We start from the raw sequence: 26301 nt of genomic DNA, 5'->3' as shown, positions 1-26301 counted from the left end.
TATGAATTGGTCACACGTGTTTGCAAAACGGCCTGAATCCACTTGAATGTGTTTGGACTGCTTTCTCTCACTTAATCATCTGAAGCGATTTCTCACTCAGTAAAATAAACAGACAGTATTGAGAGAACAACCAGCGCTGTTTTTCAGTTGTTTTCCTCTGTGAACATGCGCTAAATGGATGTCTGACAATTGAATTGCTTTTTGCAGTTTAAACATTTAAAAACGTCTAGAGATATAGTAGCCTATAGGCTTTCCTCGTTCTGCGGCACTGATGCTCCGAAAGGTGCGTAATAGTTAGGCTATATGGTTATTTAACTTTATAGTGTTAAATAAAAAACCTTTTGTGCGTACCGTCAGATGAAATGCAGGCGTCCTGCTTTCTCCGTCCATGCAATACATGCACATCCTTCAATGAGCGCGCATTTCTAGTGTAGCCTATTTACTTGAACTTCTTAGGTAGCGAAATATCTATGGTTTAACCCATTTCAGAGGCAGCCAAAATCAAATTTAAATGGATTGATTAAAGCTTTCTAACTTGAGGTGCGATGCCCGCTGACTGACATGTATGCGCATGAATCACTGTTACACGCACAGTCTCACGCAAAGAGGAATATTGTAGCCTATTGTAGTTACTGCATAGCCTAATACATTTTTAACAAGCAGAATAATACAGCATCATGATACACATTTTTAGCTGTGTCTTTTTATCAATTATAGTATTTTGAAGGACAAAAACTTAAACTTTAACTGTCGGCTTTTACATCAAGTCAGCTGTCACTTTACTTTGCGAGGCCCTGGTAAGGCACGAGGCCCTGTGCGGTCGCACACTTGGCACAGCCCATGCGACGGTACTGACAGTAGTCATATTCCAAGTCATACAATAGCTATACAGTATGTGACACACATTTAAGAAGAAATTCAACAAATTGAACCGTAATTGGCCTTATTTCCGTTCAAAACTGGTGTGTTCATGCTACACATGGAAATAACTTTGTTCAGTTTGAGAGATAACTCCTTTTGTGTTTAACATTAAAATGATATTCATTCACTTGAATTAAGGATTCAAGTAACTTCGTGATTTTGGGTGAACTATCTCTAAGCCATCTCCTTTGTGTTTTCTGATCTCACTCCAGTTACTATCGTCAGTCCGAGGAATGACATAACAGCTGAAGAAAACGGTGAGAACTCCAACAGATTTGGCTACTCGGCAAGAAAAAAAGAGATTTTTTATCAAATCGACATACTTTATAAACAGAATAAGGCTGCAATATTGTGTTACACGTGTGCCTGAACCAAATGCTTCAGCATATTGTAATCTATCTTTGATTAGACATCGATCAGATTACACATTTGTTTATTACTGAAACAGGCCTATGACAGTAACGTTTTGTTTCTCGCATTGTGGGTTAGCATGTGCATCTAGAACAAATGTGAAGCTGAAGAGAGAAAGAGGCTATCGGTCATCCAGGCTGTCGCTCTGCTACGTTTGTTTTCTGTACAGAGGGATTTGAGGCGACTTTGCAAATGTAAACTCTTCAAGCCCTGCTGAGTCCACATAATGGCACGAAGACAAAAACGTATACTCATGGACCACAGTCAAACACTGCACTGTGACTTTCTGAGAAACAACAGGAGCGCATATATGCTTCTTTCCAATAACATGAAAATAATTTAGTATATATAGTTTTTTAAGGATTAAATATGGTTCATGGTCAAAGACAGAGAGACTTTCAATGAATAAAACATATGAAATGTTGAGGACATGAAGTGTGAATGTGAGTGTGGAGACAACACTTACACTCTGACACTGAAGAATGTGTCAATAAAATTCTTACATCACACTGCCAAAATCACACAATGTCCCTCACAATTTTGCAACAATGTCCCTCTTGGTGTTTTTCTCTTAAAATGCATTCTTCTATTTAAAGAAACAGTTCATCCTTAATAATTCTGAATCTTAATCACAAACAGTCTCAATGCATTAAGAATAAAGTACCAGAAAGGTTTTATAATGTTTTTTGGACATTGCACTGTACCATGATGTCCCAGGATGTCCTTCGATAAAAAGTAGGGGTGTAACCCCGGCATCCTGGCCAAATTTGCCCATTGGCCCTTGTCCATCATGGCCTCCTAATGATCCCCATATATGATTGGTATCATCACTCTGTCTCCTCTCCACCAATCAGCTGGTGTGTGGTGGGAGTTCTGGCGCAATATGGCTGCCGTCGCATCATCCAGGTGGATGCTGCACATTGGAGGTGGTTGAGGAGATTCCCCCCTTCTATGTAAAGCGCTTTGAGTACCCAGAAAAGCGCTAAATGTAACAAATTATTATTATTTATTATGATAATCCCATTGTAATTTCTTTAAAGACCTTTGGAGTAACATGTAAATACCATAGCATATGAGTACTTTTTGTAAAGGTAAACATCTGCAAATTTGTATTCATCCTGCAACTCTATAGATATTAGGGGCTTTCGCACCAAAGGAACATAGCTTCATAGTTCCAAGAACTAATGGCGGAAGTACCCGTTTTTTGGCTTGTTCGCACCGCAGAAACTGGGAGCGATTTTAGTTTTAAGAACTCCTTTTGGAATTAGCTCCTACTTCAGAGTACGACAAGAACGACCAGTAACAAAAGTTTACGCTGATTGGCCGAACGCACACGAAACACCTGCACCCACCATTTAAAAAAAAAAGCTGTGTACACACACAGTTTATAGCCTATATATTTACTCCACAAACTAACTCTACGAACATGGAAAACAGCGATAGATGGACCTCTAAACCTTTACGTAAGGAGAAAATCCAACGCAACGGGGACTATGCAAAACATGATTACGGTATGTATTTCTGCTCTGCTAGCGACATTGGACATCAACCACATGGTAAACGCTAATACTTTTCTACTTTCTTTGAATAACAATTCTAATCTAATAACGTAGTAGTCAGGAGTCAGGACTGTTAAACATATCGTAAACTAAAGACGGAGTATTGGAGCGATGTGTGCTCAGGCTCTGGCGTTCTCAGCGCTGTCAAAATAAATGTCCGCCTTGCCTTCAAAATAAAAGTCACAATAACAAGCGCTGCTTACATCACTTCAGAGTTCCTTCTGGTGGTGTGAATGCAACCAGGAAAACAGCCCTAGGGAAACATTTAGTTCTCGGGTAACCACCCTGGTGAATAGTTCTTATAGATAAGTTCTACAGAGCATCCCTATTATTTTGCTTTTCTTTCAACTATACAGTATTTGGCTTACCTGCAGAAGTTGTGGGGTCCAAGGCCTCCTTCACCATTGGGGTATTTGAGGGTGTTGTATGGATGTTGGAAAGTCTCGTTCCAGAAAAGGCACGGCCTCCCTCCTTGCAGGCTGGTCTGGTTCTGTCGGCCTCTGTAGTCCTCTCCATTTGCTGTATAACACTCTAAGAGACAAAAGGGAAAATATCCTTTAATATTTCCTTTAATAATAATGGCGCAAATAGTAGTAAATCACCTTGCATTATTCATTTAAATACTCTCCTCCAATACATTTTGCGTCTGAAAGGGAAACTCCTTCAAATGCATATGCAATAAAGTCAGCCTCAAAAATATCCCTGTCCACGCGTTTATAGCACTATTTTTTCACTGCCTGTCTTTAGTAAATTCTAATAAAGCAATAAGCCCAGAGAAGCCATGGTTACAGTGAATTTATAACAGCTAAGGGGCATTGTTAAGCATGACACGGAGCGGAGATGCTTTTATTTAACGGTTACCACACAATACAAATTTTAAAAAGATTAAAGCCAAAATATATGTATCAATGCAATTTTCATGAAGTAAATCACAAAAAGCCTTCCTTCAGCTGGAAAAAATTTGTCCCTGACCGTGAACAGCAACCACTGATCTCAGTGACTGCAACAGAAGTTACATTATTACGCCATTAGATGGCGGCAAAGACTGTCTTAATGAGTGAGTCACTCAATAGCTTAGACTTTTATATTGAAATGACTAAAACTTGTGTGAACACGGGAACAAGACGCAACTGACAAATGAGTGCTCTCACTGTCAGCCAAGCGGCAACGTCCCAGAGTTTCTCTTGAAGCCAATATGGAAGTGACTTAAACTGCAATTCATCGACTGGCCACTAGAGACAGGCTCCAGAAGGGAGCAGAATTTCATTGAGCCCCATGTTAAAATGTCCAACTTTACAGCAGATAAAAACATGTTTACAGCCTGGTACACATTGTGGTTTTGGTCTATACGGCTAAATTTGCCCTTCATGACAACTGTGAGGGGGGTGAATTTTTTTATAACTCATTCGTTTACATTATATAAAGCCTTAAAGTTCTGCATAATTAAGGGCGTGGCCACTTTGAGTGACAGGTGAATAGCCATTTATCTGCTGTCCGTTAGTCATCGCGTCACCTCAGCTCTTTACCCACGTCCCGCCTCTTTGCCCATTTTCTGTTATCCGGGATATAATTATCCTTTATAATGGCAGTAATTGTTGCTCTGTTTTTGAAGTAAATATAAAATGCATCTGTCCGGCCGATCGTCTTCCGTGGAAAAAGTGTTGAAAGTGCCTCTCGCATTTCAAAGTGCTTACGCTACGTCTGACGAGGGCAACTGGTAGCATAAGCATTTTGGACTGCAGAGGCACTTTCAACACTTTTTCCATAAATTGAATAAGGAAGGCGATCGGCCGAAACTTTACTTTATAAAGTTTTAAATATGGATATTTTTTACACAAACGCATTGATTCGCTTCAGAAGGCCTTTATTAACCACCCAGAGCCACGAGGAGCACATTATTTGATGGACAGATGCATTTTTTAAGGACTTCAAAAACAGAGCAACAAATGCTGCCATTATAAAGCTTGGATTCGCCAGGACTTTTTTAATATAACTCCGATCTTATTCGTCTGAAAGAAGAATGTCATATACACCTAGGATGACTTGAGGGTGAGTAAATCATGGGCTAATTTTCATTTTTGAGTGGACTAACCCTTTATATCTGAATGCCGGTAATATAATCAGTCACTCAATCTCTCTCTCACAATAATACAAGCTTCAATGAACAATATCAATGAGAACAATTATGTTTATGTCGATAAGAGTGGTTGCTACGGGTGTTGTGTAGTGATACAGAGAACCACTGGGTGAAGCAGTCATAGCCATGTTTTATTGTGAATAAAAACAGCAATTGACCAATCAGAATCAAAGACTGGAACTAACCGTTTTATAATAGTATTTTATTAACAGCAAAATAGGGTTTGCGATAGCGCAAGCTGTTAGTAAATCTGGCACTATTTTGCCAGAAATTGTGGTTATCATGGTCATTTTTTGTAAGGGAATATAGGGAGTCACACTAAAACTGTTATAGTAATTTGGTATTGCATCTGTTAGAATGTAAGTCTGCTGTCCCAGGATGAGTCATAGCACTGCAGGGAAGAGACGAGTGTGAATAATTATAACGGAAGAAATCAATCAATTACGATTCAGGTTTATGATTGCATTCGTGCGATATGACCTGTCTGCAAACTAATTCCATAAGCATGCGACAGTCAGGTGAAATGACAATCGTGTTATTTACCCTTCTGTGAACCCCTAGCAAAAGTTAAACTGCAAAAAGGAAGAAGAAATCTGGAAGGCAACCATATGGACGCTTTTTCATCAACCAAAAGCAACAGAGAGGCAGGACTTTTGCACAGTCAAAATAAACAAGAGGGTATCCATCAAAGGGTATCTGTTGGTATTTCTAAGCTCTAGACTTCAAAGCCTCTCATTTGGACTGAGTTCTGGTTTGAATGAGGAACCTGGTATGTAGCGAGAGCGTGGATTTAAACCCTGGCTTTCATATGTGAGGTACCTCATAATCTGATAACATCTCCATTCTGATCTGCTCTCCAAGATCTCCAAAACCCAAGAAAATGAAAATGTGGAAAAATAGCATCCCATGAATGAATATTAATAATAATAAGTAACAAAGCAATTTCCATTGCTATGTAGCAATAATGTTCTCGGTGGTTGTTTACAGGGTCAAGTCAGAAGTTCTGGTTCCTAGATATTCTATGGCCATTTTTCCCCCACTCGTTATATATGTACATATGCAAGAATATACTTCATAAGGAGTCAAGTATTACAGACATTTCCAGCATATTGGATCACAGTGAAGATTCTGAGATAATTAGCCTCTGTTTTCCAAGCTGAGTTGCCTGGATGCACCACTGATGTGGGTCGAGCCCTTCCTTAAGGGGATGAGTGGGGCATCATGCACCAAATCAAAAAACCACACAACCTCCCTGAACAAATTTTCTGAACGGCATTAATCAAATGCAATTAACATACCCCAGGCAGGACTGCCTGAAATGAGCGCACACTGATAATCATTTTGATTTGTGTGAGGCTTGTTTGCCTCAAAAAAGGGCAAATGCTTGCCGGTGGCTGGCAATGAAAAAGGCACATTTGAGCATAGGGTGCATCTACATATGTGGAAGGACATTTGCGCTGTTGCTCGCACAATTGAAACAGTTGTATCCAGAAAATAAAGTATGAGAAAATACAGCCGTAAAAGCCGCAGAACACTTGGATAGTGTCCAGGCAGCCCTGTGGAAGTCATGCTCACTGGAATAAGAAGAAAGAAAATCAGGCCTCATTAAAATGTGAAATCACAGGCTTTGCTTTTTGGGTGTCATGTAGATTTTAATTAAAGTCATGCAGGTGGCAAGACTCTGAAACAACCCCTGCTGGGACATGCTTACTATTGTTTAGTTTTTTTTATGACTTACAATAACCATGTTTTTTGTTTGTTGGTTTATTTTTTGTAAGTGACCTGCATAAGCGCACTATTAATATGTGGTTAGCTTGACTTGTATTGTATGAAGTTTTAGAGTTAAAGGCTCATTATTTATTAAATTTTCTCATGTTGCTCCAAACATGCATGACTTTTTCTTTTGCGGAAACACCAGATAATGACTGTTTAGATAGATAGATAGATAGATAGATAGATAGATAGATAGATAGATAGATAGATAGATAGATAGATAGATAGATAGATAGATAGATAGATAGATAGATAGATAGATAGATAGATAGATAGATAGATAGATAGATAGATAGATAGATAGATAGATAGATAGATAGATAGATAGATAGATAGATAGATAGATAGATAGATAGATAGATAGATAGATAGATAGATAGATAGATAGATAGATAGATAGATAGATAGATAGATAGATAGATAGATAGATAGATAGATAGATAGATAGATAGATAGATAGATAGATAGATAGATAGATAGATAGATAGATAGATAGATAGATAGATAGATAGATAGATAGATAGATAGATAGAAGACAGACATATAGACAGACAGATAGACAGATAGATATACAGACAGATAGACAGAAGACAGACAGACATACATACAGACAGACAGACAGACAGACAGACAGACAGACAGACAGACAGACAGACAGACAGACAGACAGACAGACAGACAGACAGACAGACAGACAGACAGACAGACAGACAGACAGACAGATAGATAGATAGATAGATAGATAGATAGATAGATAGATAGATAGATAGATAGATAGATAGATAGATAGATAGATAGATAGATAGATAGATAGATAGATAGATAGATAGATAGATAGATAGATAGATAGATAGATAGATAGATAGATAGATAGATAGATAGATAGATAGAAGACAGACAGACATATAGACAGACAGATAGATATACAGACAGATAGACAGAAGACAAGACAGACAGACAGACAGACAGACATACAGATAGATAGATAGATAGATAGATAGATAGATAGACAGACAGACAGACAGACAGACAGACAGACAGACAGACAGACAGACAGACAGACAGACAGACAGACAGACAGACAGACAGACAGATGGATAGAAGACAGATAAACAGATCGATAGACAGAAGACAGACATATAGACAGACAGATAGACAGATAGATATAAAGACAGATAGACAGAAGACAGACAGACAGACATACAGATAGATAGATAGATAGATAGATAGATAGATAGATAGACAGACAGACAGACAGACAGACAGACAGACAGACAGACAGACAGACAGATAGATGCCAGACAGACAGACAGACAGACAGACAGACAGACAGACAGACAGACAGACAGACAGACAGACAGACAGACAGACAGACAGACAGACAGACAGACAGACAGACAGACAGACAGACAGACAGACAGACAGACAGACAGACAGACAGATAGATAGATAGATAGATAGATAGATAGATAGATAGATAGATAGATAGATAGATAGATAGATAGATAGATAGATAGATAGATAGATAGATAGATAGATAGATAGATAGATAGATAGATAGATAGATAGATAGATAGATAGATAGATAGATAGAACTTCTTGAAAATTGTGCTGATAATAATAAAGGTTGTGGTTAAAGTTTATGGCAACACTCATCCAGAGACGCTCGCAGCGACAGGCAGCAGATTAACATTCATAAAGCATGCCAATAAATAATGTGTGACTGGATGGTGTTGTCATTCCGTTAGGGGTCGGTCGATGGCTTCTGCTGTCGCATGAAGCTCAGGGAGTTTACGGCGCATTGGAGAGTCACACATCTCCCAGAGCAATCATGATTTCCTCTTTGTAATCTTGGACCAAGTTACTGCCAGCCAAACCATGCATTACTAATGGGATGGACGTCCTTCACACCCACTGTCCACACAGCACAGGACTCATTATTCCTATTTATGCTTAATGCTCACCTGCAAAAGGCAAGTCACCTGAAGAGCAACTTTACTGCCCCTGTGATGGGAAATAACCATCTACTTTTGCATATCGCATTGGTGTTGGGCCACGAGCCGGCAGACATCTTGCTGCTGTGGCTAACCTCTGCAAAAAAGGTTTCCAGACGGGATGGCTGAAATAAGAAGGCCCGGGGAAGGGTAGCAATTAGCAGCAACTTAACTTGATGTGGTCGGCAGGCATCGTTAAGTTGCGGCAGTGTAGGGAAACAGCGAGTAGACTGGGAAGAACCAGATAAGAAGGTCCATCATCGAGATGAATGGGTAGTCAAAACCCAGTGTGGGTTGTTGAGCGGCGTTCAAAGAAACATAATTTCTGGAAAAACTGAGACTATTTGCACTTGTAGTTTCCTGAGGATGAGCTTTCACCCTTCTTTTAGTTGTAATAATATAATCTCCAACCGTTTCTCACTCTGTCACCAAGTTTCCCCCTGTATCGCCATGTGATGCCTTTGTTGTGGTCGGATCACAGGCCTTGATGGGAAACAGAGCCTTGGCCGCATGAAAGAAAGGAATGGAAAAAAAACCTATAAAATGCAAGTACATCAACAGAAAAAGAAGCTTGGTTCAGGAGGAAGGGAGGAACCGCCCCACAGAACCAGAAACAAGAGGGTCTTAAAAAAAACGGACAGAAGGGGATTATTTGCAAAGACTTACTTGCCCTGTTATTATATGTGAAAGGATTCATTGCTAATTGCTTCCATATTGAGTTTGCAGATGCGCTCATCTTTGTAAAGGACAGAGAGACACTTTGTAGCACTGTGATCAGTACACATGTATTAGAAAATAAAATAAAACAAAGAAATAAATTACAATAAATTTGTTTTGTTTGTGACAACTGAAGGCACTAGGATTTAATAGACCTAATATATATATGGAGGGGGGGGTGTTCGAATGCAGGCTGTGAGAAAGTGAAAATGGAACTAGTGTTGTTTGGCAGTACTTTCAGTCAAAAGAAGGCGATTCAAGTCGAGCTACATGTTCAATTTGTTCCGTTTAATGCATTAAAATATTTAACACAATTAACGCAGCATGCGTTTTTTCTATCATCCTTTGGCTAGCATTACATTATATGATCAAGCTCTTTTTCATGCAAATGCTTTTAAACCATTCAAGCGCAACAAAAGAGAACACGCTGTCTGTGAATATCCTATGTGACACACACAACGCACTCATAAGAGCAGTCTTAAATTAGTTAAATAATGTCTTAAATTAATTTAAAGAGTTGTGAGAAAATGAGATGCGGTTGACAGCGCGGCAGCGGCAGATCTTAAAGTGACAGCAGCCTAATAAAGCATGTCATTAATGTGAATGAAAGAACAAAGTTAACAGATAAAATTTTAGCTTTAATAAGAATTTGTCTATATTTAATTTATAATTTATGTAGTTAATAAAGGTGCTTGATAACTTTATTCAATTTCTGTATATGTCAAACAGATAGGAAGCCCATAGGTAAATATGACATTTATTATAATGGGTTTATGTGAAGATTAACGGTTCATGTGAAGTTCACTTAAATTCAAAATTGTTATTTTTTCAAAGCCTAATAAATGTTGGAATTGATTGCTTTCAATTACACTGTATTGTTATGTCTATCATTAAGTTTTAAAAAAATCAATTTCATAGAGACATAGTATTATTAGAATCAGTGACACTGGCCTTCATTCATAAAAAGAAGCCATTACAACAAATATTATATACTGTCTTTAAGTTGTTTGGAGAGTAACTGTGAAATTATTACAATATAAAAATATTAAAAACTTCAATGTTTACTAATTAATTACAGAAGAAATATGTCAAAAAAGGAATGGGGCTTTCACACATTGTTGCAGTCAATGGGGGGCCTTGAAGTCAAAAAAGGTTTAGAACCACTGCCCTAAATGCTTAGCCTGACATTGTCATACTCAGATTCTAGTCAAAATATGAGTCTGATACTGCTCCATTGGGCTGTGATTGTGAGGCGTGTTTCAACCAAACCAGGAAAGAAAATGCCTCTGCACTCAATTGGATAGACCTGCAACCAATCAGAGCAACGGAGTAAGTGACGTATGTTGAGCGACGCATAGTTGTCAACAGAACTCAACTGCACGCATGCTGGAAGAAGTAGAATTATTGTTAAAAATTTAATTATTAACAATTATTTAATTAATAATAATAATTATTAAAATAATTGTTAAATCGATATGTCATCCTCAATAAACTCGTCTCCGGCCTGACGGCTCGGATCTTTCGAATATTGAACTTTAATAATTGTTTCATCAATACGGCTTCCTCAATAAACCCGTCTCCGGTGTGTTGCCTCCGACCTTTCGAATATTCCAATCTATTATGACCTCTGACCTGTAAAGTTGCCAGAATAATAATCATACACTGTTTGTTAATTGGCCAGAGGAGAACTGGTACCCCAACTGAGCCTGGTTTCTCCCAAGGTTTATTTTCTTCCATTAGGTCACCTGGTGGGATTTTGGTTTCCTTGCTACTGTTGCCTTTGGCTTGCTCAGTTGGAGACTAAATATCTAAATAAATCGAATTATTAAACTAAATTAACCATATGAACTAAATTACTGATCTAATTACTGTTCTAAAGCCCACATTGTCACTGTATGATAATTGAAATGAGCTGATGACATCCCCGTTTTCTCCAGAACGGCTATACAGCTGAATAAAATTTTGTTGTATTATTTTCCAGTTTAAAATTATTTTCCTGTTTTATTTTCCTGAAGTTGCTTTGAAACAATCTGCATTGTTAAAAGCGCTATATAAATAAAGTTGACTTGACTTGACTAGAAGAAAAAGATGAGTGTAAACGATCTTTGCCAGTGTTGTAAAAATAATTTAAGGATACACGGAGTACTTACCAACACAATCATCATTATTGAGAGAAATAGTAAATGTGAATGCATTTATGAACAAGTTCTCTGTTTAGGATTAGAACAAATTCAACCCAAGCGCTCTTTGGTGACGTGCCTGATTACGTTACTGTTGATCATCTGTCCATCATCGTATAGAGCCCGCCCTTACAATTTGATTGATCTGAACAGCTCTGGTTGGAGCATAGTTGCTCCACAACGGATCAAGTCCAAACCAAACTTCCAAACCTCAAATGTTGTGGGCGGGGCTAAGTTTGGCTGGCATCCAGGCTACTAAATGCTCGTTTCTACACAATAAAAACGAATGCAGCCAGACACTTACCAAAAAACACAGAAATAACATAAAAATGGTCTGCATGACATTTTTGCTATATTCCAAGTTAATGTTGAAGTAAATATTCACTGCAAATCTACCTCTCACAAATTCAAAGTCACATTATGATAGGTCACATGACACACAAGAACCAATGACATTTAGCATAACTGACAGTGTCTTAAGGCAGTGTTGTTAACTAAAATTAAAACGAATAAAAGAAACAACTGAAACTGAACATTAAAAAATAAATATTAGATGAAAAACAACCTGTACAACTATATAGAAATACTTAGATAAAGCAAATAACAAAATGACTCAAATTAAAATGAAAATGTTATAATAGTAATAGTGAATAATAGTTTATAAATAATACCACAACAGCACCGCCTTAAGGAAAAGTCCATCATCCATAGTGTAGAACAGAAGAAAAACCATTCAGATTTTGGATGACATGAGAGTGCGTTCGTGGTTTTAGGGTTGAAAAGCAAACACACTTAAAGCCGGTTTCACACTGTATGATTTTTAATAGTCCTTTACGAGTGTTGTTTGTCAGACTGTATAAACATAATCCCTGCTGTGAGCCATGCCACACTGTAGGATCTCAGTTGTCATTAAAGGGTTAGTTCACCCAAAAATGAAAATTCTGTCATTAATTACTTACCCTCATGTCGTTCGACACCCATCAGACCTCCGTTCATCTTCGGAACAGAAATGAAGATATTTTAGTTGAAATCTGATGGCTCTGAAAGGCCTCCATTGGCACAATGGCACGGTTCACTCTCAAGACCCTTAAAAGGTACTAAAGACGTCGTTACAAAGTCCATCTCACTACAGTGGTTCTAAAATAACTTTATAAATCGGCGAGAATAGTTTTTGTGCGCAAAAAACCCCCTAAATAACAACTTACGTAGTGATGACGATTTCAAAACAAGGCATCATGAAGCTTCGAAGCGTTATGAATCAGTGAGCCGAATCATGATTCGGATCGCGTGTCAAACCGCCAAACTGCTGAAATTTGGCGATTCAAACTGCTGATTCGACTCGCTGATTCATAACGCATCAAAGCTTCATGAGGCCGTGTTTTGAAATCGTCATCACTACGTAAGTCGTTATTTAGGGTTTTTTTGCGCACAAAAACTATTCTCGCCGATTTATAAAGTTATTTTAGAACCACTGTAGTGAGATGGTCTTTGTAACAACGTCTTTAGTACCTTTTAAGGGTCTTGAGAGTGAACCGTGCCATTGTGCCAATGGAGGCCTTTCAGAGCCATCAGATTTCAACTAAAATATCTTCATTTCTGTTCCGAAAATGAACGGAGGTCTGACGGGTGTCGAACGACATGAGGGTAAGTAATTAATGACAGAATTTTCATTTTTGGGCGAACTAACCCTTTAATGTCAGGCTGTACGGCAGTCAAGACGTCCGGAGTTTTACATCATTCATCCGTGACATTGACATTCATTCGGTGACTGTGAGCTGCATTTATATGTGGGATATAAATGGAGGCTTGCGAACATCTCTAAAATTAATTTCTTAAAAAAGATAGCTGGGTGAAAAACAAAGACGAGTGAAGGTTTGTTGTTGTCTCACCAATTGCGTCATCAGGTTATGAGCTCCTATTGGTTTTTGATCTGATGGTTGTCGTAAGAGAAGTCACACTGCAGGACTGTGTCTCAAAACTTCTGACACTGCCAGAATTTCGTTTGAGGTCAAATTTAATCGCAATGGTCATTAAGCGGATGCCGGCGAACATGTCAAATTATAGCGATCAAAGAATCTTCACAAAACTTGTCTCAGACGGCCAAATCAAGGCCAAAATCGCACAGTGTAAAACCGGCTTACACTGAGAATCATTTTAGAAAACGTTCCGAGGTTATTTGCATAATAAAACCCCAAATCTTTCAGGTACGCTCTATGTCTTGATGACTAATGCACTGGGAGGGAGGTGAGGTAATTCAACAAGACACTGTGCTTCCTCTGGGTCTCATTCTGTGTCACACTGAATGGAGTGAGGAGACAATGGCAGAGGCTAAAACAATTTCCCACTCCAACTAGCTTTAGCCAGCCACAGGCTCAGCTGAGAACGTGGCAGGCCTATGAGACAAGCAGAGAAAATAATTATGTATAAAAGTGACAGTGCCAAACCATCTGCTCATCCACCACATCATATGAAACACTCACTGAGTCTATCTGCTTCAGGGCGGTGCGCTTTCAAAACGATCAGACAACAATTGGACAAACTTCAACTATACCATCACTTTAGGTCTTGCTGCAGAAGCCTCTGTATTATCAAAATCAGTTCCCATTAAGGGGACATGATTACAAGAGATGTATGGGTCATGACGCGTCGCTGTCCCCACCAAGGTGGCCTATTAAAGGGCTTCTCAAATGGTGGGTCATGACCTAAAAATGGGTCACAGAACTGTTCTGACAAGACAGTGGGGAAAATGCCATGCTTAATGCAAATGATAAACTGCAACTGACCATGTAAGAATGCAAAGTTTGGATAAAATAAATAGGTTTATTTAATACGGTATTTTACCACAAATTCACTTTAAGCTAGCCAAAATAGATCCTTGCCAACAAGGGCATTTGCATTACATCCATCCATCCTTAAAAAACTGTGTACCAAATTACAAAAGGGGGGAAAAAAAACTAGTGTTTAACTGATATATTACCATGGCTGATATTTGACATTTTTTTTTACCTTGTCTTTATTTTAAATATTATTAAGATATTATTAATATTATTAAGTACATTTAATTGTAGAAATTGTGTGTGTTATTTACTATCTTTATATAGGCTTTATATCCAGACTACTTTACAAAGGTATAAACATGGTTATGTGATGACCACAATATGTTTTTTACAGTATAACATTGTAGTTCTGAAGCAAAACCAGTCCAGAGGGAACTACTTTTACCTGGAGCTAATATCTTCTTAACTCAGTTTAAGGAAAGTATTGCCTACCTGAGTAGTTCTCACTCAAAATACCCATACTTTAGCAGGAGATACTGTAGAACTCAGCATCTCAGAGTCAGAGGTGCTTCTCGATATTAACTTGATTGAACATTCTCTAACCTCTCTATGACTCACGTATGCAGTGTGCATATTCAATCTTGTGTGCTGCCATGTCACACCTTTGAAGGGTATAAATAGAATGAGAAACGCCTTAAGGCAGCCAACAGGTAATTCTACTTGTAACTTTCCTAGGTGAGAATTCATTTTAAAAGTCTTAAATAGAGGTGGGAAAGGCAAATTATTTGTTTAAAAGGATAGATCACAAAAAAATTCACGCTGATGCCATTCCAAACCTGTATGACTTTCTTTGTTCAAAACCACAGAAATACTGTCCAAGTTGCTCTTTTCCAAAGCGCCAAAATCATATGGGCTTTTATGATTTATCAAATTGCATGGGAAAAAAGTCATGCATGTATGGAATGACGAGAGTGAGTAAATGATGACAAAATGGATGAACAGTACCTTTAAATGTACAGTATAGGCAATTTGTTTTCTAAACACTTGTTTTATAATAAGTTGAAACTCACTTCACATCCTGATAGCGATCAATAATAGAATTGGTCTAAATATTAAAACATGTACATATGCACTGCCTGGCCCCCCAAAAAAGTCGATGTTTGAATTTAAATTGGCAAATGCTTAAGAGTCAATGATTGGATCATTATTGCAGTGATTTTTGTGTTTCTAACATGTAATATGTTTGGCAACAGTTCTTCTAACCCTAATTATTGGAGTGTGTATATTTTCATTTATTAAACAACCATGTAGGAAGACACATTATGGCTATATTCCAGGATGACAATGTCAAGATTCATCATCATCATCATGATCTTGACCAAAAATAAACGCACCTCTTGATGAAAATAAATGCTGTGATGTTATTTCCATCAAGAGGTGCATACATTTTTGGTCCAGATCTTGTATTGACAACACAAGAGTCCAGCACTCTGTAAAGTCTCCTCCAGCACATCCCAAAGAATTTCAATTAATTTAAGGTCTAGACTCAGATGTGCCATTTCAGGTATGAAAATGATCCTTCATGCTCCCTCCCAACCATTCTTTTTGAGCCTGGTGAATCCAAACAGCGGCCGGGCAGTGTATCTTCTTGTGGAAGAAGTCTCAAGACCCAAAAATTTGGTCCGAATGCAATGATACAATGCAAGGCAGTAACCATGTCTTGAACATTGGAGGGGACCAAAGTTTTGGGGGTAAAAGTTCCAGGTCTATTGTAGTTATGATGCAAATAATATATATTTAAAATATTTTAATGTTATGTGCTTTGAGACAATAGGTAATTTAACAGCATTTCTCGTCTGTGTTGTGTTTTGGAGGAGACATGGCTTTGGAGAGCATTCTGAAGAGAGGGCTTTCTATTGCTAGCCTCTCCAGAATTGCCTACCCTACCTTTAATATAACATCATCAACTGCCACAGGAGTTCTCAGGAAAGAATATGTATATGAGTTGGCTCTAGGTGATGAATAATAAAGGTCTTGAATGAGCAGTCACAGAGGTTTAGCTGGAGTGCTGGCCAACACACACAAGTGCCTGACACTGTGAAATTATTATTTCATGCATAGACATCCTCTCTTGCAGTGGGAATCCTCCAACGCTACATCTGGACTCACAGAGTCCAGCTGGATGAAAACTGTGACAGAATCCACAAGGCTTTGCTGCCATCTTTCATCTTCACATTCCGTACGGGGAACAAAAGCTTCATGAGCTGCGACGTGAAAGTGGGACCACAAGAGGTTAAATAAATAGAAGTGGGAACGGCAGGCTAACTTAGCACACGCCACTGACACCACCTCAAATAGACCCTGACAGGAAAGTAAACAAACGGGAATAACGCAGAATAAAGGAAAGCAGAAGTCTCTTTCAAAAAAATTATTGTGGCTGTACCATGGAATAACTCCTAAATGTTTATCATGTGCATATACTGTGTACCATGGTGTTTACAAAAATACCATGGTATATGTTCAAAAACTATGGTATTACATGGGCACCAAGAATGGCTATAATGACTGTCTGTTTTTTTACTCAAGTGTTAATGTTTTTGTACTGATGCCAGACTTATGTATTTGTTATGATTTTTTTGTTGTTGAGTCCTTTAAGTTCCAATTAAAAACAGAAAATAATCAAATAAAATGAGAGTACCTTTAATTTGTAAATGACTTAAATAACTGAATTCGCTCAAAAAATACCAGATGTTTATTATAATATTTTATTATAATATATGATCTAATATATAATCTAATAATAATATATAAAATATGTTGTAGTAGTTTTTTTTCCCCCTCAAAATGATACTGTGACCACTATTGTTCAAAAGTTTAAGGTCAGTGAGATTTTTACTTTAAGAAATTAATACTTTTATACAGCAAGCATAAAATTACTCAAAGGTGACAGCAGAACCATTAATAATGTTACTAGTTTTCTATTTAAAATAAATGCTGTTTTATACATTTGTATTCAGAAAAGATTTAGCATAATCTACACAAAACTATTAAGCAGCACAACTGTTTTCAAAATGGATAATAATAAGAAATCTTTCTCGAGCACCAAATCAGCATAAGAATATTATCTGAAGGATCATGTGACTCTGAAGACTGGAGCAATGGCTTCTGAAAATTTGCCAACACAGGAATTTACATATTTTATTCACATAATATTTCACAATATTACTGTTTTTACTGTATTTTTTTAACAGAAAAATGCAGCCTTGAGCATAAAAACATCCCACTGATCATAGACATATGAAAGGTAGTGTATTTTTATACATCAAATACATGTTATGCCAAGGTGCAGTATATCAAAGTATAGCGCAGTATTATCCTGCTGCTGCATAAAAAACATGGTATTGTTCTGTAAAAGATGTGATAAGGAAAGAATGGTCGATTTTAGGTCCAAAAGCTCAGAAGTAAATTTGTTTAAGTCAGATAAATCTGAAATGATAAAGCACAAGTCAAGGTAATATACACAAAATAGAAAGAAAGAGAACCAAACAAAGAAAGAGCCTATTCAAAAAAGTCAGATAGTGGAAGAAAAAGAAGGAATGGTCTTATTGCCGTTGTTCTCTCCTCAAGTGCCCCAATTTCCCCCACAAAAGTCGAGTCGAGCGTATGAGGTAACAGCCGGTTTAATTTACATTTCCTTTTGTTATGAAGGGTCACAAAGCCAAGACTCGTAAAATTAACAGCAAAACAAAGAGATAGCGCCCACGCTAGGTTCATGTTCACTTTCCAAAACCGCTCAAGCCAGTCTTTGAAGTGCAACCCTAACCGCCAAATGAACCTGCATATAAACACACAACGGGAATCTGAGACATGTGTGGGTTGTGTAAGTGCGTACTAATGTACACTGTACTAATGTACACCGGAGAGCTAAAATATTCCTAACTTGTCAGCTTTATCAAAGGTTGTAGATAGTTGCGGTCTAAACGTTCCCTTGTATTCTCGCTCAGTATCTGCATACATCGACATGAACAGGATTTTCAAAGGCGGGATAATAAACAGGACAGTTCACTCTCTCGAACAGTAAAGTGAGCGGCAGCATGTGGGTGTATTCTTATTGTATAAAAGCATGCTTGAGTAAAACAACTCCTACGAAAGCTTGCATACAGAGACCACTGATACAGACAATGTGGCAGTGAAAACATGCATGAATTGGATTCTTCCCACAGCATTCTTCCCTTTTCAGCATCATCTTCTGTCTCAGCCTCTTGTTCTCCCCATCCATTCACAGGAGGAGTGAAAGAAAGGGAGCGGTTTTAAGCTGTAGACTGCCGTCATATTGTAGGATTTGTCTGAGAGGACACTAGAGCTCATTGTTCCCACAGGATCTCATCATGCTTGTGTCATTTGCACCCCACTCTCTTACATCAAGACCTCTCAACGGATATCCGCCTACAGATCCTTGATTATTTTAAGCGCTACTACCCATGAAACCCCTTCGTCTGGAGGACACAGTTGTGGAAAGAAGAAAACTACTAGAAATAATCCCTTCTGGTTAACTGAATTCGGAGGCTTGAATTCTATACTTTCTACTGCAGTAAATCTAGATTTAATTTCGAGTCTTAGAAGGGTCATTTCAGAACTTTTTTAATACAAGTAGGCCAGTAGGTGGCGGCAATTGACTGAATAGTTTGAATAGAATAGTTTGCTCAACCAAATTGATAATTTCAAAAACATGGATTCATTTAAGAATGAAACAAGTGATTGTCTTTAAGAGTGAATCACTGAATCATTCACTTGTTTAAGACACTCCGGCTGTGTTCGAAATCACCCCCTATACCCTCATTCACTATTCCCTACATTTATCCACTAATATAGTTCACTTGAAAGAGTGAATGAAAACGAGTGAGTGAATTTGGGCACTGAACGTGCCGGAAGGGCTGCCACTTTTACCACTTCTATTTAATAATTATTTGTAACTTAGTAAACTGGCAGCTCCAGTAGTAAGATGAAAAGATTTTTCTTGAACTCTGTCAGGAAACTAGCATGTATAAACCTTATGAAACAATTTAATCATTTGAATCCCTGTAATATCATACAGGAATTTATACATGTATGATATTACGCAGTAGCCACATTGGACCAACGGTTTGGATAATGGATGGATGAATGGATGATTCAGCTGCAGATGCCATCTTCTGGTCAGATGTGGGAATTAAATCAGCACACGACTCTCACAGTGAATTATCGTATTTTCTAGCCATTGAGTGCACATCGGTTGTACACTCGTTATTGCAAATAACGCCCACTATGGTTTCGGACACCACTACAAAATGGCAATAGTGCCCTATTTAAGGGTATAGGGGGCAATTTCAGACACAGCCACAGTGTCCTCTCTGCTAAGAGTCACACCTGTAAACGCTGAAAACAAGTGCTAGCATCGCATAGCATTGTTTATTCTCCACAGTTTTGGTTGTTGTCTTTTCTGTTGACAACTGCAAAGCTAAGGGTATATTTACTGTCATTATTGTGCTTTTTACGTCATCTTCAGCAAGTTTGGTAATAGAACGCCTTTATGTTGTATGAATATCACAAATCCCACATTTAAAACGCAATTTATGAGGTGTGGGTTTGCCGTCAGATCCAATATAGTATCCACTGGGAAGTTTTGTATTTTAAAGGGGGGGGTGAAATGCTGTTTAATGCATACTGAGCTTTTTACACAGTTAAAGACTTGGATTCCCATGCTAAACATGGACAAAGTTTCAAAGAAATAAGTTGGACGTTTTAAGGAGTATTTCTGTGCCAAAAATGTGAAACGGTTTCTCACAAGTTTTGGAACGTTTTTTTCGAGTATGGGTCTGCGTGACTTCAACAAGGGTGGAATGTCCTTGTACAGGCCGGAAGGGCGCGCGCGACCAGAGTGAGAGAGCAAATGCACGCCCATAAACGTGCTTTGCTCGGCTGCGCTGCAGTCACAGGACTTCACGAAATCAACAATGTCACCAAAGAAGTGTGTTTTTGGCTGTCAGGGCAAGAAAAACCTGTACAGCTTCCCAGAGAACCCAGCGTTAATGGGACAGTGGATGGAGTTTGTTTTTCCGGAGCAGCAATGGAGTTGTGCAAGTGTGTTTGTTTGTTCCCTGCATTCCGGCGACAATCGTTTTATAAACAAGGTACAGTTCAACTCCGGATTTGTAGCTCGTCTAATGCTGAAAGATGGAGCAGTCCCAGCGATTAAGGTTCATGGTCGTGCGTTGGAAGCAGGCGGTGAGTAAAACTGCTTCAAATGTCTTTGTGTTGTTAGCTATCGGCGTGTAAGGGCATCTCAAGTAAACAACATGATTTGCAAAACCGTTCCGCTTGCTACTGCTAACGTTAAGTCGCATACAATAGTCCATAAACCAAATCATGTCCTCATAAACCATGAGTAAACACACACAAATGTTGTAAAACTCACGCATGACAAGCGGCTAAGCAAATACAGTTCCAGTACATACTGTAGTCGTTGTTGCTGCTGCTCCTGTTCAATTTCAGATTCTGGATCATATATGCGTGGCTGATTCTGATTGATAGCCATGGTTTATTTAGGATAACGTTTTCTTTTCCACATTTAAGGATGTCACAGCTTTCAGACGCTCTCAACGCAATAGGTGCGCGCGCGTCATTCTTTAGCTCCGCCCACACGACACGCCTCCATCCACTCGCTTTTATTCGGAAAGACTCTGTACAGCGCATCTTTCTTTTATAAATATGATCAAACGAAAGACTTTTCAGAGATATGATGGATGCAATACTCCTCTATACTGTAGATACTCAAGATTGACATGAGATTGACAGAAACTGAGTGTTTCACATTTGACATTTGCATCCCTTAACCAGCTCCATATGTATGACTTTTCTGATGTAGTAAACTTGCTCGGTCACTCATCTGGTACAGCACTGCACTTGGGTGCAAGTCCTGTGAAATAAAAGTCAAGATAAAAGACCTCAAGACTTGCAAACCAGCAGCCATATCACCCTGCAGCCCAAGACTGGTTTCCCACTGAAGCTAAGCAGGGCTGAGCCTGGTTAGTACCTGGATGGGAGACCATCTGGGAAAACCAGGTAGCTGCTGGTAGAGGTGTTAGTGAGGCCAGCAGGGGGTGCTCACCCTGTGGTCTGTGTGGGTCCTAACACCCCACTTTAGTGATTGGGACACTATACTGTAACAAGCACCGTCCTTCGGATGAGACATTAAACCGAGGTCCTGACTCTCTGTGGTCATTAAAAATCCCAGGATGTCCTTCGATAAAGAGTAGGGGTGTAACCCCGGCATCCTGGCCAAATTTGCCCATTGGCCCCTCTCCATCATGGCCTCCTAATCATCCCCATATACTCTCTAAGTCTCCTCTCCACCAATCAGCTGGTGTGTGGTGGGCGTTCTGGCGCAATATGGCTGCCGCCGCATCATCCAGGTGGATGCTGCACATTGGTGGTGGTTGAGGAGATTCCCCCTTCTATATGTAAAGCGCTTTGAGTGCCTAGAAAAGCGCTATATAAATGTAACAAATTAGAAGTAAACTAAAATGGCATGGTTGCTTCAGGAAATGCACTGTGGAGTAGGTCGGGTAGGGCTAATTGTCATTGTTTTCAAACAGCGTCACTCACTTGACATTTCATTTCCAAACTACTAAGATACGTACAACAACGTAATAAAACATTTCATTTTGAAAGTGTTGTGAAGCGTGCAAGAAGAATGCGTGTCCTAACAGGGACGATTTCCAATGAGCCTGGGTTGGTAATTAAAGTAATTACTTAAATGTACAGTATGTTTACATTGCCATCATATATTTCACAAGATCAAAGAAAAAAAAATCAGATTTTTCATGATATGACCCCTTTAAGAGTGAAGCAAAGGCTACATTCTCCTACTCTGCCCTTCTGCACAGCATTACAACACCCAGATGGCCCTTAAAACATTTAGAGTGTGATTTACAATGGGGCAAAGCATATGTTTAAGCTGTTAGCAAGAGAGAAAACAACAGAGCGATCAATAATCAGTGCTGTCAGCTATAGATTCAGTTCTATGATTTAATAAATGTTAGGGTTATCAGCCAATGTTCCCTCACCGTGTTATCCTATAAAGCCTGAAGGGCCAGATGTTTCAATGGATAACTGGGTTACTGGATCATGGTTTTATGTGTAATTCAAATCAGGACAGTTTCGGTCAAATCAGAATTGGTTGGAGAAATGAGAAATGATTATGTTACCACATCTTTTCTCAGATGGGAGTTCAGTTGAATTATTGAAATAAAAGCTGACTTTCGTCCAGGCTTTGGGTTTGGCCATGAACAGAGCAAAGTTGGATCAAAGTTTGGATCCACTTGCCTGTAACACCTCAAAGATCTGTGTTGTATATTATTACACATGCACACATGAACTCACACCTGTTTCGGATCGCGCTGTTTTCGCTCAGGTTTATTGGTATGGCAAGAATGTTAATTATATGTGGTTTTAGGCAGGCAGACATGTGTCGGGTGCATTGAAGGGCATGTGTGTGCAATGTTAGACCCTCTGATACTGAGAAACAGTGATTACAGGCCACACCACAGCACAGTTTCTGTCTCATGTTACTTTAGGCCAAACAACCTCAATTCACAACACAGAAATACTGCAGAACAGCACTGTTTTAAGTGTTTCCATGTCTGTGTTTTTGGTAACTGTCTTCAGTGGAGTTCTCTCCTTTGGGAAGAACATGTACATATAATCAATAGTTAAATCAATCAAGGGTATATAAACAGACCTTCCCCAAACTCTGTACATTTGCCCAAGAAATGAGTCAAGTCTCAAGAATTACAGGCAGCAGGCCACACCTGTCAATCTTTCTAAACCCCTGATACACATACACTCTTACAAATACTGTGGAAGAACCATGGTACAGTAATGGTATGTTTACCCCCAACTTTGATACAAACCATTGCACTGAATGATTTTCATAGTTTATGATAGTATGGTAACACTTTAATTTAGGGTCCAATTCTCACTATTAACTAGTTGCTTATTAGCATGCATATTACTAGAATATTGACTGTTTATTAGTGCTTATAAAACACATGTTAATGCCTTATTCTGCATGACCATATTCTACATCCCTTAATCCTTCACAGTACCTAAACTTGACAACTACCTTTACCAACTATTAATTAGTAATTAGAAGTTTATTGAGGCAAAAGTCATAGTTAATAATAAATGAATAGTGAGAATTGGACCCTAATCTAAAGTGTGACCAAAATAACTATATAGTGTGATGCACACTTTGTTTATATGAATAGAGAGGCACACATCCACAGACACTTCCTGACACGGGCACAACTGTGTCACAGCACACATTGTAATACCATAGTTCACATTTTAGGGTATGAATATTAGGAATGTACCAAAAGCACATCATTTCAAAATTGGCTTTTTGATGGGATGTCAGACACCAATCAGACAGGTTTCTTAAAAGACACTTTCTTGCTCAATAGAACAGTATGCAAAGGTCTAGTTTAAAGGTGCCCTAGAATGAAAAAATGAATTAACCTTGGCATAGTTGAATAACAAGAGTTCAGTACATGGGCATTACATACAGTGAGTTTCAAACACCATTGCTTCCTCCTTCATATGTAAATCTCGTTTGTGAAAAACACCACAGAAAAATAGGTGAATCTCAACATAACAGCGACTGTTACACAACAGTCGGGATCATTAATATGTACGCCCCCAACATTTGCATATGCCAGCACATGTTCAAGGCCAGGCGGAACTGCACAGCCAAATCATCGGAAGTAGCGTATTTGCAGGTATTGTGAAGAAACAAGCATCACGCGAGGATAGCGAAAATGGCAGATCATGGAAATAAATGTTATGTTCCAGGCTGTGCCGGGGACGTGAGGACTTTTCATACTCTTCCCACAGAACAAAACTGTCAACAGGCATGGTTGATGTTTATCTATAACCGGATACAGCAACAATTTCAAAGTTGTTAGTTTACTCGGCCCATTTCACCACGAACAGTTTTTCTAACCTGGCTGGGACAATATCAAACATGCTTCGCTCAGCGTCTGATACTGGAGAAGCAGCAATTCAAACTATATTCCCGCAAGCAGTAAGTAGCGTTTTTATCCACTTATTGACTGTCTAAACAATTTCGGATTAAATTGAATGTTTCTTAGTGAGACAACATTAACGATAATATCCCCTGTGTTGTCTAGATCCAACGCAAGATGCTAGTACAGTAACAATAGGAAACTCCAAGTAGCATACATAGCAGTTTGACAAATGTCAAATGACAAAGCTTAATATTATTTCCTGCCACTGTTGTCATATAAATCTACAAAATACAACTGTAGATACATATGGCAAGTCCTTTTGGCGAATAGAATTATAATTTAGCCTATATTTCATCAACAACACAAAACTCAGGAGCTAACTACATTAGTTTAGATGCTTATAGCTCATTCGATCCTTCTAGCTAACGTCACCTTCTCCCCCACTTAAGTTGAAACGATAGTCATTTGACAAGGCATCTAGTCAATTTGTTTAAAAAAAACTGTACTGTACAAACCACATATTTACGTGCAAACCAGTTCGCTGTTTAGAGTTTGTGATTCAAAGGGAAGAAGCTATCATTGTAAAATCATACGGTGACGCATTACAATAATTAAAATATTTTTACAATGCTAAAAACAAAGTTGCTGACGTTATGTGTTAACCTGTAAAGTTAATGTTATATGCTAGTTCACATGTAGGCTGAAGTTATAGTACTGACGTTACGAAAATAAAGTCTAAACTTACCACTCAGAAGCCTCCATGTACAAACTCAAAACAATTGGTTGTTCCTATCTGCATCTTCGTCAGAAACAGTACCAAACATATAAGGTTGGATGCATAATCTCTCCATTTTCATGACGGACAGTATAGATGTGTTTCTGTCACTAAAGCTACTGAAATTAGCCGCGCAGTGAAACAGCCAATCAGAGCAGAACTCTATATTAATATTCATGACCCTTCCAAAAAAGGCAAAAACAGACCATTTCATTCTAGGGACAATATCTAGGGTTGTAAAAGGACCTGTAAAACCGTATCTGGACAATTTTTGCCCTTAAATAAGTCACATACCCTCTTATATAGATTTCAGAGAACAATTTAAAATATTGTTTCAACTCATTCTAGGGCACCTTTAAATATTTTTTAAATATGAATGAACAAAATCTCCGAAGGTTCTAGCATGCTGACAGTTCAGCAGTTACTAAAGCACACATGCTAACACTGCGTCCCCTAAATTCATCCACTTTAAAACACAATGTAAAAATCTAAATAACAACTAGTTGACCATCCCAACCCAACTGTAATTAGCATTAGTCTCCATTTATAACATACTTTTTTTTCAAACTCGGTCCAGGATAACATTCTTCAATCTTGCTAATTAGACCTAATTAACATCTACAAAGAGTTTCTAAACATAAAAGAGATTTGTACATGATGACGGCATCTGAGAATGAGGTTTTTGGGCTCTGTTGTTTTCAATTAACGCAACATTTTCAATGTGTTTCTGAACATAATTATGTAATATGAGAACAAAAAGTGGAGACAAAAAACGTTAGAACATTAAGAAGGATGAAACAAATAACATACAAAATAAAATAGGTGTAAATTAATTTCTTCCTTGATAGCGCTGCCGGCACCTATAAAGTGAATGCCAAACCTACATAGTATTTTAACTGCTCCACTGAAGCTCCAATTAAACATGGCACGAAGAGGTTTTGGGGGAAATACTTAATTTCATTTTATTCCATTTTAATTTTCTAACACGTC

General features: G+C 38.4%; 1 protein-coding gene across 2 annotated transcripts in view; it reads right to left on the bottom strand.

The window, feature by feature from the left end:
* kremen1 (kringle containing transmembrane protein 1) overlaps positions 1–26301 on the bottom strand; it is a 96179-nt gene that overhangs the window by 45231 nt on the left and 24647 nt on the right. For both annotated transcript variants that reach the window (XM_079814970.1, XM_079814969.1), the window contains exon 2: positions 3260–3422. In XM_079814970.1, the coding sequence (XP_079671096.1) occupies positions 3260–3422 (163 nt within the window). The remainder of the gene's footprint in view (positions 1–3259; positions 3423–26301) is intronic.

Source organism: Gobio gobio (genome assembly GCF_949357685.1).
Source record: "Gobio gobio genome assembly, chromosome: 4".
NCBI classification, from domain to species: Eukaryota; Metazoa; Chordata; class Actinopteri; order Cypriniformes; family Gobionidae; genus Gobio; species Gobio gobio.
This window is presented reverse-complemented; position numbering and strand designations above follow the sequence as displayed.